The 16,917-nt window shown below is 48.9% G+C and overlaps 1 protein-coding gene across 5 annotated transcripts in view; it reads right to left on the minus strand.

Moving 5' to 3' along the window:
* Positions 1-287: 287 nt before the first annotated feature.
* Positions 288-16,917, minus strand: part of LOC147268864 (tetraspanin-18B-like) — a 31,841-nt gene continuing 15,211 nt past the window's right edge. For 3 of the 5 annotated variants that reach the window (XM_086223816.1, XM_086223799.1, XM_086223823.1), the window contains 7 exons: positions 10,447-10,524; positions 9,459-9,653; positions 5,267-5,341; positions 4,166-4,264; positions 3,900-4,076; positions 2,982-3,065; positions 288-2,687 (listed from right to left, as the gene is read on the minus strand). In XM_086223816.1, coding sequence (XP_086079942.1) covers positions 2,640-2,687; positions 2,982-3,065; positions 3,900-4,076; positions 4,166-4,264; positions 5,267-5,341; positions 9,459-9,653; positions 10,447-10,509 — 741 coding nt within the window. In that variant the 5' untranslated portion in view covers positions 10,510-10,524 and the 3' untranslated portion in view covers positions 288-2,639. The remainder of the gene's footprint in view (positions 2,688-2,981; positions 3,066-3,899; positions 4,077-4,165; positions 4,265-5,266; positions 5,342-9,458; positions 9,654-10,446; positions 10,525-16,917) is intronic. The other 2 variants (XM_086223832.1, XM_086223807.1) reach the window with 2 other exon arrangements.

Consider the following 16,917-nt stretch of genomic DNA (forward strand, 5'->3'; position numbering starts at 1 on the left):
GTGATGTCACAAAAGCTGCTGGTGGGCACATTAACCCTTTCACTGTGACCAATCTTGAAGAGCCAAACTCCATCATTCCACGCCCTCAAACTCCAGTGGGGGTGGGGTGTTAAGAGTGTGAGGAAAAGTTCTGTAGTCAAATACTGGATTCCTTCCTGACTCGAGGACTCTCTCCAGGTTGCTCTCGTGCCCACAGCTGCATCGATGAGGTCATCCCACCTGAGTAGAGCGTATTTCCGCTGACACGTCCCCTCAGACATGATAGTCCAGCACTACAGTCACACAAACTCCTTTAATGTCAACAAGTTCCATTTAGTTTTACAACACAGTACAGAAATGGTATTTTAGTTCAATGTCCATTTTTAGAACCACATTTATTACATGAGCACAAGGTAAACACACTGTACACGAGCACAGTCCTATTGAGGTATGTAAACACACACACACACACAATTTACAGGTGTGTTATGATGAATACGGAGGACTGCCTTCTTCTATGACCGTTTGCAGAGACGATGCTCTCAGTCCCACTCTCCCAGTCAACAGGCTCTTTTCCAGAGGACTTGTTACAGCCAACAATACAAACTACCAACTAATTACTTTACTCTGAGGCACCACCTGTCCTCACCTGTCATATAAGTTGTGTTCAGAATTATCCACAGGGCTGAATGTACGGAATATGGACGAGGAACACGTCCACTTATTAAGGAAGTAGGCTTGTTAACCATCACGTCCAGGGACAGACTGGCGGTCGATACTCTTCCCTCCTCTGTGCTGCTTCAGGGAGCTCAGGCCCTCACTGCTAGCAGACAGCTAGTTAGCTTATCACAACCAATGGCAGTGAATGGGAAGTGTTAGCATAGCTCTGTGAAAAGTCATCAAATACATGTTTCTCTAAGAGGTCTTTGCCAAATGAGGATCGTGTAAATTTGCTATGAATAACAATTTGAAATTAGGAGACATTGTAATTTGAGAGTCAGACACATGAACTCCTTTCATCTCAGACAACAACAGCGGCTCCTCATCAGTCCTGACATGAGTGGGATTATCGTTTGTGCCACGGGTCGGTGCTGCAGCCCCATCACATGACCTATGTTGGTGACCAGCATTCATACTTCTGTTTGGGTCCAGAAACGACACCACCAACTTGCTAGGTGGTGAGATTCTTCATGAACTTTCAACCATGGCGAATGAGATGGAGGTGTGAGGGTGGAAGCTGGACACCAGTTCCATTTACTGAGAGGAAAACAGCAGTAAAAAGACAAAAAGGCTTGTGTCTTGAAATGTGGAAGAGAACATGTGATGTTAAGTGCTGAGAACCTTTTGTTGCTCCTGATTCATTCTCCCTGCCTGAAGTCTTCCCTGGCCGGCCTCCTGCTTCCCTCCACTCCTGCTCCCCATCACCTCCATTCCTCCAACATCCCTTTGCCCCACTTTGCTCTGTTGAGTGAACTGAACCCCATCCATCCATCATCCATCCATCCCTCCATCATCCATCCCTCCATCATCCCTCCCTCCATGTTCTACCTCTTCTCCTGTTCAGGGTGGTGGGGGTGGAGCCTATCCCAGCAGCCCTCCCCCTGGACAGGTCACCAGTCCATGGCAGGGCCAACACATAGAGACAGACAACCATTGGCTCTCCCAGCCACGCCTACGGTCAATTTAGAGTCTGGATTAACCTGGTCCCTCTTGATGTCTTTGGACTGTGGAGGAAGCTGGAGTACCAGAGAGAACCCAGCAGGAACAGGGAGAACATGGAGACTCACCCAGAAAGACCCCGTGCTGCAGCCGGGGCTCCACCCACAACCTTCTTGCTGGGGGCCACAGGGAGGACCACTGCTCCACCCACAACCTTCTTGGTGGGGGGCCACAGTGCTGCCCTGAACTGATTCCTGGATAAACTGTTGCGAGCCTGAGGTCCAGTGTCAGCAGTTGGTGTCTGCAGACTGGAGACTGCACATCAGAGGATGAGGTCTGATCCAGATTATGGAAAAAAAACACTAGTTGGCTGTGAATGTCCTTGTCTCATTAAAGACACCACCAATTTATACTGGCCATTGCTCCACTAGCGCCATCTAGGGGTTCTAGCCTTGTGTTCCTCAACCTGCAGGTGAGAGCGCTGCTTCTCCAACTCGGCAGACACATGCTACTCCCCAGCGTCCATACTTCACATTTCCAAGATTCCAGGTTTCAAACCAAACATTGTAAATAAAATCTTCACAAACTGAGCCGCTCTGAGGCTCGCGTGTCTGTGCTAGCGGTGCCAGAAGGGTTTGTGCAGATCCCCCAGGAACCTGAACGTCACGCGTCAGGGCCAAATGGAGGCTATAAATCATTGTCTCCAGTGTCTGTGTGGTTTGATCCATCTGCCTGACACAGATGAGTCCTGGACTAAAGATACTTCAGTGGTCAGAAACATGCCTATGACCTGAGTGCCCCTCACGTTTTCTTTGCACCGCTGTGATTCACTGCAGAACCTTGGCCTCAGGCCACTGAAGACTTCCTGTGTGTGTCAAAATGATGCCACAAAAACCAATGAGACACAGAAACTACCACTGTACAAATACATGTCATATTTTACAGTTTTGTCCTCCCTCTTCTTGTGCTTTTGCAGCGGCTGTTGCTGGTGCATGCGGCCGTTACTGGATCCCTCGGAACAGGCACATCGCAAAAACCATGGCGAAGAGCTGGAGGGAGGACGAGACGCAGGTTAGAGCAGTGATGACAAGACTTTAATCGAATGACATCAACGAAAGTGGACGTTGCCCTTGTGTTTGTCCTCAGATAAAATGGTGACTTTGTCATCAGGAAGATGGTGGTGACCTCACAGACTCGTTATTGGGGTCGTGCTACTTGAAGCCTCTTGTGCTGTTGTCTTTTTTAGGTACAAAGTTGATCGTCATCCACCTGAGACATTGTGCTCGGTGTCGACACTGAGAATAAATAAATCATACAGTTCATTATTTTGAAGGAGCACATACTTCGATTGTCAGCACGATGATGGCGAGAGCTCCTGCTGTGTAGATGTAGGTCTCAAAGTAATCCATCATCGCTGAGTAACAGCCCTGCGTGGGAAAACACACCACCAGTAACTCTCAAACACAACTAATAATCCTTTCAGGAACATGGCAGCATTTAGGGAATCCAGTTATCACCCATCCCCCACAGAGACGGCCAAGTGTGTGCATCTGTCAGTTGAGAACCACCAAGACTGCTAGTTAGCTTAGCACAATGACTGGCAGTGGATGGGAAGTGTGAGCATAGCTCCGTTAAAAGTCATGAAAAGATAATTTAATAGTGCAAGACTAAGACATTTTAGAATTAGCTACTTTTCTGGATGGGCACAGTGATTTGACATAGAGCAGTGACTGTTGCTACTAATTCTGGCCGACTTACACAGAGAGGATGAAAAGGACCTACAGGCTTTTAGAAGTTGAGTGTGCAAGATGGAGCTATGCTAGTACAGTACTTCCCATCTGCAACCATTCACTATGCTAAGCTAATTAACTGGCTAACAGCTGGTCTCAGCTCCCTGATACAGCACAGAGGATAAAGGATCTCTTCTTCTCATCTGGCCCTGGGACGACAGCAAATACATGTATTTACCAAAAAGTATTCATTCGAAGAAAAGTTGTGTTTTTCATGGGACCGTTTCAGTCTAACTTGACTTATGATTTATTTTAGAGGGAGCTCTTGCAGCTTTGGCTAATTTATTGCAACATTTGGACCTGATGCACTGTTGTGCAGCAGGACAAACCCAAAGTGGCTGCAGTGGCTGTAGCACGAGTGCTGTGCTGCCTCCTCATTCACGGCTCCTCCATCGCTGGGTTGCTGCTCCGTCTGCATCTCTCACTGACACTCCCATCTTTGTTCGGGAGAAAAAGGCCTTCACTAATGACCTTGTTGTTTCGAAAGGACAGGCTGCCCGTGACACACTGCTCCAGGCTGATGTGCTCCATGTGTCCAGGGTAACTGGTCCTCTGGCAGCAGGCCTCAGGGACCATCTTACTGGGGTTGAGAAGTCTGTAGAGGCTGTCCTCGAAGTCCTCGTGGCCGCTCACGCCGCAGCAGTCGAACTGCACAGAGACAACACCAAGCAGGGAGCAACCACTGAAAACACTTGGTTGACTGTGAGGGGAACGAAAGAGGAGAATCAGTGCCTTACTGTGGCCATGATGGCGTTCCATGTGGTGCTGAAGACATCCGTGCTGTTGTGACCTTGGTAGTGGCGTTTCAGCTCCCTGGTGAAATAGTCTCTGGTTAACTGTACGGAGACACAGACACACTTCAGAACTTGTATTTTCACTTCTTACTCTACAAATGAAGCTTCAGCTACGAAAACAAAATTCACACACACACACACACACACACACACACACACACACACAGGCTGATGTAAGCTATGTGTTGGGGAGAGAGTGAAGGAATGACAGGAAGGTGTGATAGGAGAGCTGGTCGCAGGTTCCTCTCTGGCTGACTGGACTCCACAAACGTCACAGAGAAGTTCCTCTTCAAAAGACACCAGAAATAACAGAAAACCAAACTGTGGTTCTCGTCGCTGTGCTGGGCTGCACAGACCTGCTAGTTAGCTTAGCACAATGAATGTCAGTGGAGCACAGGAGCGAGGACTAGTTAGAATCTCTTTGATGAGTCTGGTCTGTGGGTCAGCTCCCCGTGATGTCATCAGTCAGCCAGGTCACCTGTTCAGGAGGCCCACCTCATCTGAACTATGACATCATATACTGTATCAGGACCCGGGTTTCAAGGCCCACCTGTTCACACAGCGCTTGAATGGGCCATGTATTATTGTATGTAATCTGGACTGATCCATGCACGCTTGATATTTTCAATGAAATGATGCAACATCTTCTGGACCTTTTCTATCCCAAACTCAATGTCTCAATGTTCACGTGTGTAGATGTTATCCGACTAAACATGGACTGCTTTAATGTCTTTTTAAAGCTCTTTCTGGTTTAAACATTGCATTTCCATCATGTTTTAGTACCGATATCCACCTTTACAAAAAAATAGTTTCTCCCATTAAGAAAAACTTCATCCAGAAATTATTTTACAGCCACACTTGAGGACGCGCACGGCCAAACCGTAGGCTAGCGAGAGGCTCGTGGTTGAGAAACGGTGGGTTAGGTCATGAAATTGTAGACTTGTAGAACTGTAAAAACACATTTCCATAATGTTGCCAAGAAAAGTCACAATGAGCAACACACATTTGTGAACGACTCTGACTGGTTCTGGTCTCAGTACTCACGTGTTCCCTGAAGAGGAAGGCCAGGATGGCAGCTGCCAGCTCAGCCAGGAAGATGAAGAGGATGAGCATGAAGAACTGAAGCCAGGAAAGACCACAACAACGTCACCATGGCAACCAGCAAGTTTACGCTGATGTCTTTCTACAGCACTCTATACAGACCACAGCTGTCATTTATTATGGCATGATGTATTTTCAAAATAAATCATCCAGAGAAACATGCAGCAAGCACACCAATGAACAAAACATCCAGTAATATACTCCATGTAAAAATTCACACGCTTGTCTGGTGAGGTGGAATGACTGACATGTCCACTCAGCTCCACTAGATGGCGCACTTGTACTGTCACTGTCCTGATGTCAGGCACTCAAGAATAGTAACTAACTCTTACCTCAACCTGACGTAAAGCTTACAGGACATCTATGTTCACCGTGGTGGGAGGAGTTCAACTCCAGTACTGTACTTAAGTGCAATATTGAGGTATTGGTACTTTACAGGAGTATTTGTGATTTAATGGACTTTGTACTTTTACTTCACTATATTTCAAACCATTTTAAAGAAAAAGCAAACGAGTCAGAGCAGTGCACCAGGAACGAATACGACTCTAACTTGACCTCTAGAGGTCAGTGGACACCTTACTGGAGTGCACTAACGCCATGTCTCGTGTAATTTTACTCTGTATACCCAAGCAAACTCAACATCTCAAACTTTCCCTGAAGCTTAGTTTGCCTTGCAAGTACTCACAAATGGATGTTTTGAGCTTAGAAACATTGCCCCTCCTGCATCACTTCTGCGTCCCTCCACAACGCAGACAGCGCCAGCCCCGTATACTTAGCTTAGCGCTAACGGTAACTAAGTAGAAGTCATGGCACCAAACTCTCAGGATCATCATCCTGTAAAATCCATGTCTTCTTTATTCTGCTGCACGATCAGTAATCCACAAACACTTGGATTTAAGATGAAAACAAACCATAACCTCCCTGGTGCATGGCCACGTGACCGAGCCAGGAACAGGTCGGCTCCGCCAGCTGATCATTGAGGAGGTCATGAGTCCAAGTGTTGGTGGATTACTGAGCTCACAGCTGTATCCAGACGAGGTGGATGGGTTTGTAAATGGAACCTTTAGATGGTTTTGTTCGCGTTCTGGAGTCACACAGAAGGACTCAGACAGAAACATACAGTACTTCTGAGTACTTGTCAGGGAGGTATTTCTACTTTTACTTACTATGTAGAGGAACTGTGTACTCCCTCCACGACTGCATACATGTACTTTTAACCTACCGTCTACTGTCTGAGACTAGACCATGAAACTGGGATTAAAGGAACTGCCCTAAAATGGTTTAAGTCCTACTTATCTGACAGGTTTCAGTTTGTTAATGTAAATAATGACCATTCAGAGTACAGCAGAGTCACATATGGTGTACCACAGGGTTCAGTTCTAGGACCGATTCTCTTCACTCTTTACATGCTCCCATTAGGTGACATAATCCGGAAGCACTCAATCAACTTCCACTGTTATGAGGACGACACACAACTTTACTGGTCGATGGAGCCAGACGACACAAGCCAGTTTACTAATCTGCTAGACTGCCTGAAAGACATTAAATCCTGGATGTCCTCTAACTTCTTACTGCTAAATTCAGATCAAACTGAGGTCATCATGTTTGGACCTGAACCCCTCAGGGACACCTCTCTAACCAGATCACTACTCTAGATGGCATCACCCTGACCCTGAGGACAACTGCAAGGAACCTTGGGGTCATTTTTGACCAGGACCTTTCCTTCAGCTCCCACATAAATCATGTGACCAGGACCGCCTTCTTCCACCTGCAGTATCGCTAAGATTGGGAACATCCTTTCCCAGAGTGATGCTGAGAAACTGGTGCATGCATTCATCACTTCTAGGCTGGACCACTGCAACTCTCTCCTGTCAGGATGTCCTAAATACTCTCTAAAGAGTCTCCAGCTGGTCCAGAACGCTGCAGCCAGGGTTCTGACAGGAGTTAAGAAGAGAGAACACATCTCTCCACTTTAGCTTCTCTCCTTCCTGTAGGATCTAGAATCCACTTCAAAGTCCTTCTGCTGACTCATCAGGCTCTCAATGATGAAGCTCCATCCTCTCTGAAAGAACTCATTAGTCCCTACTGTCCCACCAGAGCACTCCGCTCCCAGAATGCAGGTCTGTTAGTGACTCCCAGTATCAATAAAACAGACTGGGAGGTAGAGCCTTCAGGTACCGGTTCCTCTACTGTGGAACCAGCATCTCTCCATGGGTCAGAGAGGCAGACACTCTGACTACTTTTAAGTCCAGGCTTAAGACTTTCCTTTATGACAGAGCCTTCAGTTAGGACTGGTTCAGGTAGCTCTGAACCATTGATAGCTATGCTGCTACAGGCTTAGACTGCTGGGGGACACATCAGGTTACATGGAGCCCTCCTCTCCTCTCCTCTCCTCTCCCCTCCCCTCCTCCTCTCCTCTCCTCTCCTCTCCTCTCCTCTCCTCCCCTCCCCTCCTCTCCTCTCATTACTTGTTGCACTTTGTAGTTTGGCCTTGGTGTCTCGCAGTCTCTCTGTGTTTCCACAGATCCACCAGAGCCCCAACCGCCGCCTGCATCGCCCCCCCCCTCTTATTCCCTACTGTTACACCAGCCTGCGCTCCCCTTCCATGAACCAGTCTGCCATCCAGTCCCCCATCAAGCTGGCTTGCTCTCCCTGCCTCCCCTCCCATGAACCAGTCTACCATCCAGTCCCCCATCAAGCTGGCTTGCTCTCCCTGCCTCCCCTCCCATGAACCAGTCTGCCATCTAGTCCCCCATCAAGCTGGCTTGCTCTCCCTGCCTCCCCTCCCATGAACCAGTCTACCATCCAGTCCCCCATCAAGCTGGCTTGCTCTCCCTGCCTCCCCTTCCATGAACCAGTCTACCATCCAGTCCCCCATCAAGCTGGCTTGCTCTCCCTGCCTCCCCTCCCATGAACCAGTCTACCATCCAGTCCCCCATCAAGCTGGCTTGCTCTCCCTGCCTCCCCTTCCATGAACCAGTCTACCATCCAGTCCCCCATCAAGCTGGCTTGCTCTCCCTGCCTCCCCTCCCATGAACCAGTCTACCATCCAGTCCCCCATCAAGCTGGCTTGCTCTCCCTGCCTCCCCTCCCATGAACCAGTCTACCATCCAGTCCCCCATCAAGCTGGCTTGCTCTCCCTGCCTCCCCTCCCATGAACCAGTCTACCATCCAGTCCCCCATCAAACTGGCTTGCTCTCCCTGCCTCCCCTTCCATGAACCAGTCCACCATCCAGTCCCCCATCAAGCTGGCTTGCTCTCCCTGCCTCCCCTTCCAGAAGCTTCCTTCTTCAACTGTTATTAACATTTCCATGTTTCCTCCATTCTGTGTTATAAACTGTTTTCTTGTCTGTACCAACATCTCCTGCACGTCTGTCCCTCCTGGTGAGGGATCCTCCTCCCCTCCTCACCCTGAGGTTTCTCCCATTTTTCCCTGTTAAAGGTTTTCTATGGAGTTTCTCCTCAGTCGATGTGAGGCTCTGAGGGCAGAGGATGTTGTTATGATGCCATGAAGCCTGGAGACAAACTGGAGGTGAAAACAGGTTACAAAGAAAACTGCCTTGCCTTTACTGGCAGAATGTTGCGTAAATACCAGATGAGGTCAGCCAGACTGTCACCACGAGCTGACTGCTTGGTAACACCATTCACAGACCCACTTTTAGCTCTTTTAGAACTTCTCAGTCAGATGTACGAGGAAGTTCTGACATCTGTGGTTCTTTTTCTGCGGTTCTGTATTTCATTTGCTAATAAACCACAAACGCGGCTCATGATGACTCTCAACAGCAGCGGTGGAGGTAACGAGCGTGGAATTAGCATGACGTCACAATTCTTCCTGTTCTGATGAGAACATGCGGATGAAGGATCATGGTGATCTTCACTCTTAGGTTAAAGGAACATGCCAACTTTTGGGGAATAACACATTTTGTCCATCGTTTTTTAAACCAGACACACAGCCGGGGACCCTCCTCTTCCCTCCGGGAGCTCCAGATCTCCAGACCCCCACCAGAGTGCAGCCTGCTAGTTAGCGTAGCTACAATGAATGCTAAGATGGTCACACTGGATGTCACCTGTGTTTTTCTTTCACAGTAACATCAGGGGTTTCTGTCCTAACATCAGATGACGCAGTCAGACTCACAAAGAGCAGCAGACATTTATTCTCGCGGATGGCTCCACAGCAGCCCAGGAAGCCCAGCAGGAACAGCAAGGCCCCCAAGGCCAGGATGACGTAGACCCCCGTGAACACCAGGGGGTTGGCCACCACGATCTCTCTGAAGCCCATCGGGTCCACCAGCACCCAGACACTGACAGCCAGCAGGAAGGAGCCACCCAACTGGGGGAGAGGGGTTAATATGGCAGTTAAATGTGTTTGATTGTGGAAGTGAATAAAAACCATGAACACAGACGTTTTCCTGGACTGATCAAAGACGAGTCACCGCAGCCTTTAAACGAGCAGTCGTAAACGTCAGAGTCACACCTACGCCTCCCGTCGCCTGGCTCACATCCCGTGACCCCCCCACTGGCGGTGCAAACAGAAATGTTGGCTCTCAGTAGAGCTCCCCAGTGGCTAGTTCCTATAACTGCAGGGTCAGGAGGCCTCTCAAGTGTTTATACGTGAATGGGGGGGGGGGGGATTTTAACAGGACGTTCATGTGTTCACCTGCCTGTAAGAAAAGAACAGTCTGTAATGTTAGCTAAATTAGCTAGAGAACCTAGTCCAAGTATTTTGGGGAGGTTCTCATGCCTGGAGAACCGAGGACAGAGATACACCTGCTCACAATATAGAGCCGTGTGATTGGTGCAGGAGCTCCAGCTGATGCCGATGACTCACGATCGCAGATGGACGCATCTGCTAGGTCCTTCGTTCTGCAGAGCACTAACCAAAATGCAACACAGTTCTTTTTTAAAATCGTTCTATTGATCTAGTTTTGGCTTCTCTCTCTTCTCTCTCCCTACTGGTGCATGTGGGAGGATCATGCTTACCCCCCCCCCCCCCCCCCACACACACACACACACACAAACCCCTCCACACCCCCCGCCCAGACTGACCTGTGGCAGTCAGGAAATACATTTCTATTTTTACATTTTAATTCTGTGAAAGAAATCTGAGAAGGTGGTGAACTCACAAAGATGAAGAAGTTGAAGATGAACATCAGGTACTTCATACAGCTGAGGCAGTCGCCCTCCATGGCTGAGACCTTCCCCTGCACGTGCACACACACACACACACACACACACACACACACACACACACACACACACACACACACACACACACACACACACACACACAGTGAAAGAGCTGAAGGGTTTATTTAAACACATCAGGTGCATTAGAGAACTTAGAACTAAAAAGGGGACGCATTTCAATCAAATCTGAGAGTTGAACCATGAATTAAATAACACCCTGACAAACACTCATCAGTAGACAATGTGATGGAGGAAACTGGAGACTGAACATGACGGTGCTTGGGTGTAGAGGCCTGAGAAGTGAAGGACCGGTCCCATTCTGGTCAGGAGCATCACTTCATGGATCAACACAAAATTCACTGAGCCCTTGTGAAAGTCACATTTCAACTGCAGAGAAGAAGCTGGAGCTGTGGAACATAAAACAACGAATGCTGAACAAAGACAACTTCAGTTGTGCTCATTATTAATTCAGGAGATGAGGAACTTTCCACCAACCATTAATTATGATGTCAACCTCCTACTGGAGCGAGTACATTTACTCTTTTAGTCATTTATGGACAGGTTGCATGCTAGACACACAACTATCTGTCTCATCAAACACACGCACACACACGCATACACGCACACACACACACACACACACACACACACACACACACACACACACACACCTGGCAAGACAGATAAGTGCATGATGATGAGGATGAGACAGAATCAGTTTTTGTCAGCTCTGGGGACGTGGCAGTGACAGCGCGTCCCTGTGGGACTGTACGACACGCGGAGGCAGTTGGCTGCTGCAGAGGAGGACATGTTGGTGTGAGCGGGGCTGTGAGCGGGGCTACCAGTGGGGGTGCGAAGAGGACCAACTGTGCACTTATGGTCCCTGATGGTGTTTACCAGCTGGAACTCACATGCAGCCACCTGTCATATCCGAGGGAACAGCGCACAGTTCACTTGGTTGACTGTGAACGCGCTAAAACTCCCTCAGCCTTTGGAAACGTGATGCTGGGAACACGATGTCAGACTGCATCCACGTGTACGTGGACTGTCTCTATGTCCTCCGTCTTATTCAGGTGTCACTGGGACAGCCGGTGTCCACACAGCCTTCAGGATTTGTTGTGTCTTCAATGTGAAAGGCTGAATGTTGGCCTCTCTGATGGTTTTCTGGTTGGAATTTGCAGCTTTTACTTCACAACATGTTTTCAACTCTTATAAACGATGTTGAACTGCATACACAAAGCTCAGCTGACACAAGACAGCGTTCCTGGAAGAGAAAGAACGGTAAAACGGGCCGGCTCCGGTTTGGAGGGTGGGATTCGTCAGGATTTGCTGCTATTGAGCGATCCAGGCTGGAAGTCACAGCACAGCGTTTGTTCGGTAAACTCAGAGGAAAAAAAGGGGTTTCAAATAAACCCACTGTCACTTTGACTTTGAAGTTCATTCACTCTCATCCTGACCGTCGGCTGAAGCCATCATACCCCGACCCCCGTCGACGCCAGGCCTCTGGGTTCACACAACAGATGCTCCATTCTAATTGACTCAACATGGCGGTTAACGCCAGTAATTCTTGCTCATTTGTCATCTCTCTCTCTTTGTGCGTCTTTGTCGAGTTCTCAGCTGTGTTAAGCTGCTACCACTACTTCGACTGCTGTGTGTGGGGCTTTTATTTTAATGAAGTCAAACCTTAGATGCTCCAATCGCACTGCAATTAAACACAGGCTTTGTGATGAGCAGTGCACTCCGGGTGATTGCTGCCTCTTTGGGTGCTGTCAGGGTTAATAAAATAAGAGCATGAATTGGTGTGTTGGGATTTGGTCCACATGCACAAATGCACTCAGGGTTGTTAGCACGTCTCTCTCAGTTACTGACATCACCACAATTACAAGAGAATTTCACTGACACAGATGTTGCAGGGAAGCAGAAATTGCTGCTTTGAAATTAAACAACATGATTACAGAGACGTTGGGAAGAGAGGACTGACTTGGACAAATGAAGAGCTGTTGAACCCAGAGACACCAGGCTGCTGTCACCACTCAGACACACAGGAGGGAAAGCCATCTTAATTAAAAACTGACGGGCATCAAAATGCAGAAAACAACTGAACACTGCAGAAAATCAGGATTTAATCAACACTAATTACACACTGAAATCAACTTTTTTAAATACCAGCCGCTGTTGTAACTGAAAACACTGAAAGATTCATGAACTCCAGCATCCTCCAGAGTGTTGAAAATCTAGGAAGTGTGTTTTCTTTTCCTCCAGCGTGAGCAGGATCACCAGGACGTGCCTCCTGCTAACTGCTTGAGTTAACAGCTTCCCTGCAACAGTAACAGTGTGTCATGTGGACACTCCTTGCAGGAGTAAAAGTACAGCAAACACAAACCTGCACTGAGCTGAACGGAGCCAAACGTTTAAAATAAAGAAGCATTTTATTTTTCCTGCTCCTCACCAGAGGCAGCAGCTCCCTCTGCTTCACCGAGCTCTTTGGTGAGTCTTCATTGTTCTACTGCCTGGCTGACACGTTGCTACGGCAACTCTGAATCAGCACTGCCATTACTCTTGATTCCAAAGGGGGGAGCTATCGCAGCTTAGATGCACCTCAAGTGGATTGGTGCTCTGCTAATGTTGCTGTGATGACAGGATCTGAGTTAGGATGAATGAATCACAAAGAGGAAAGCGGCCCCGGACATCAAGATTTTAATAATCAGTTGAGGTGCAATTGATCATTGTTCCATGAAAATGAGAAGAACAATGGAAAAAGTAACATGACATGGAATCAAATATGTTGTCACAAGGACAAATATATGGACAGTCAGTCTCTGCTGAACATGCAAACTCCACCACAATGTCAGTGGCCTTGAAAAGTCCTGAAATTGTCTCAAGTCAAAATTGACTGATAGAATATTTTTAAAAAGCAGTCGAGCATCTAAGAATCAGCAGTGGCCCTTCAACAGCTGAGAGCTGGGACGGTGGCTGAGAGCTGACTAAGAAAACATGTCTGCATCTTCACGGTCCAGTAAAAAATGTGCGAATTGGAGGAGTGAGCTGGGCACACAGACCTGGACACAGTGGTGCTGCAGTCCCATCGAGCAGTTGAAGATCCCTTCAGACACGGGTCTGTGGCAGCTGAATGGTTTCACTCAGAGAATGGTCCACAATGCCCCCGTCATGGAGAGGCACTGGGCCTGGTTCCAGTAACCCTGCAGCCTTGAGCCTCGAGAGGTCTCACCACCAGCGTTGTCGAGCTTCACGGGGACCTTAACCAATCTGATCAACTACACTAGGAGACGGTCGTCAACTTTGGAGTAAGATCATTAATATCTGGACTCAAGTGCCAACACATACACCTGTCAGTGCTGCTGCAGAGGTCCCCCCCCCCCGCCCTCACACACACACACACACACACACACACACACACACACACGTATTTCCAAGGCAACAACCCTAACACCTTGAAAGATGGTGTAAATCTATGAGAGGGGCACTTGGCCTTTGAATGGCCATGAACACATGGCGAATGCAGCCCTGCACACTGCTGATGCTATCGTTCATTTCCAATTTGACCTGGAGTCGACAACGCCTGGCACAGGCACAGCAACACATCGCCCTACGGTCTCCGGCACGTTCCTCCACTTCCGTGACTGTACTGTACTGAGTGGGAATCGAACCAGCAGCCAAGCCAAGCACTTCCTGGTCAGTATTTTGAGAACGTGTCACAGCAGATCCTTAGAGGAGTTCCCACTCACAAGCTTATCACTACAAAGTTCATTTACCAAATATGAATCAGAAGCTCGCCTTCCACGTTCACACGAGCTTAACTCAGCTCGTGTGATAAAACCACAGCGTTGAGGACTGCAAAGTCAGCAGGCTGCAAAAGTGAAACCAGATCCCTGTGTAAATCCTCAGCCGTCCCCAGCCAGCCAGGGACTGTTTCTGCAGCTACTACCGCCAGCAACAGGACACTCTGGTCCAATAAATCAGCGAGTCACCGCTGTTGGGAGGAAGTGCAGCGTATACAGAAGAGAGGGAGGGGCGCTGATTGCCTTCATCCATCAGTGCTGAGCAGCAACAGACGAGGGACCACGGGATATCTCAGGGGATTTATTCACCGGGCTCCTTATGTCAGTCATGGAGGAGCGATGTACACACGGGGGGTCAGCTCTGCAGGCCAGATTGGTATGAGAATTGGTAAACCTCATCGATGTGCCTGTCTGCTTGTCTCCTCTCCCTGTGGAGGTTCTGCTACTCTGAACCCCTAGACGCACCTGCTCAGCTATTTACTACCACGTTCTGCAAAGTCGGAATACTCGCAATTTGATATGCGAGATCTTTGGATGAGCCCCGCTTACTCCAGCCAGAACTCAACCATGGGCCCTGGGAGGCACAAACTCATATCAATATTGACACGAATATCAGGGGCCTCCGTCGCTCGGGAAGTTACCAACAAACATCACTTCCTTGGTGATCTTACCTTCAACAGCAATGCTTGGTTATTAATGTTGTGTTGTCAGACGTTGATAGGCTTAAGCCTGATTTATCATTTGGCATCACATGGATGACATAACGACAGCGTAGCTACTCACATGCGCTGTAGCCGCACCTGACTCCATTTCAGCCATTGCTGAAAACACAGGAGGAAACTCAGCACAGCGGCACAGAAGCTGCGCCGCCAACTGGTGTTTCGGCAGTGTGACTGCCCTGGATGAGTCACCAGTCGTACCAGCAGGGCCAACACATATAGAAAGACAACCAGTGGCTCTCACAGCCAACCCTACGGTCAATCCCCACTTCCCCCGTGACCATGTCCAAGTGTCCTTGAGCAAGACACTGAACCCCTAATTGCTCCTGATGGCCCTGAGATGGACTGATGACCCCTCCAGGGTGAACCCCGCCTCTCGCGCGGTTGAGTACGCTCTCCCGGTGCCATGCCGGCTGACGCCAGCGGGGATGGAGGCATGAACACCGGACCTAAATGCTCTGGTAGCAAACTCAAGCAGCTCTTTGCGTGAGTCCCTTCAGCCTCCAGGAACGTCTCCCCCTCGTCTAAACTCGCTCTGGCCTCTCCAGGAATTCAATGAACTTTCTGTCATTTTTGTGGGAGCAACTGACAACTTAGCGCCAGTGAAATGGGGAGAGTCATGGACAAAGCCAGCCTCGGGGGGCTCTCAGCGGGAATCACCACCCGGCCCTCCCACTGCCCGTTCTGAATGCCATCTGTTATGAAACCCAGTCACATGGACAGCTTCCTCCTCTGAGGGGCTGCTGCCACGCCTCGGACCCATAAATAGCGCCAGGTAGGGAGACGCCGCCGCCATCTCCTCTCATACACTCTGGTTTTGCAAACGCCCCCGGGACGCCGGTGAATGCAGATGGTTGAGAAATTCATAAAGACGGAGCTGTGCCTGAAGGTGGAGGCGGCCAGAGTCCTGGTACCATCCATACAGACGCAGGGAAGCAAAAAGAAATGGAGGGCAGCAGTTTGGGTTTAATTAGCCACATTTAAGCTGGCCAATTTGGGCGGCGTGGCTCAGGGTAGAGTGGCCATCTAGCAACTAAAGTGTCGCTGGTTCAATCTCCACTTCCCTTGGTGACCATGTCCAAGTGTCCTTGGGCAAGACATTGAACCCCTAACTGCTCCTGATGGCCCTGCCATGGACTGGTGACCCGTCCAGGGTGAACCCTGCCTCTCACCCAATGAGATTCCTGCGTGGGTTCTCTCTGGTACTCCAGCTTCCTCCACAGTCCAAAGACATCAAGAGGGACCAGGTTAATCCAGACTCTAAATTGACCGTAGGCGTGGCTGGGAGAGCCAATGGTTGTCTGTCTCTATGTGTTGGCCCTGCCATGGACTGGTGACCTGTCCAGGGGGAAGGCTGCTGGGATAGGCTCCACCCCCCCCCCGTGACCCTTAATGTAGGAATAAGCGGAAGACGATGGATGGATGTTTCTATTCTTTTACACTGCACGTGTCTACGTAGAGAGACATGCAGTAATCTGCCAAATCCCGACCAAGTATCAGGGCAGGGATGAAAAAGAGAGGCAGAGGATTTTTTTCAATGTTGAGAATAAACTCCAAGTATTGCAGAGAAGGACTTTTTTTTTTGTACATTTTTTTGTACATTTTGAGAATAAATTGAGATTTTGAGATTAAAGTCACCAGTTTGAGTCTTTATAAAAATAGAGCAATGAGCGTCTACATCCTGGCCTGCGTGGGTGAATTCATGGAATGTCCTTCAGAGTCAGGTTTGCGAAGGACTTCTGTCTCTTTCAGCTCATCGACACAGCCAGGTTGTCCTAGAGGGACGTCCCCAGCTGTCGGCCGCTGCCCTCATGGTTCCCCCTGGACAGACAGGAGCTGACTTTCTTCTCAACATATCCACTTTTTCCTCAAAATGCAAAACAATGGG

The sequence above is a fragment of the Aulostomus chinensis genome, chromosome 2, assembly GCF_037954235.1.
Source record: "Aulostomus chinensis isolate RoL2024-O1b breed Wild chromosome 2, RoL_Achi_v1.0, whole genome shotgun sequence".
Lineage (NCBI taxonomy): Eukaryota > Metazoa > Chordata > Actinopteri > Syngnathiformes > Aulostomidae > Aulostomus > Aulostomus chinensis.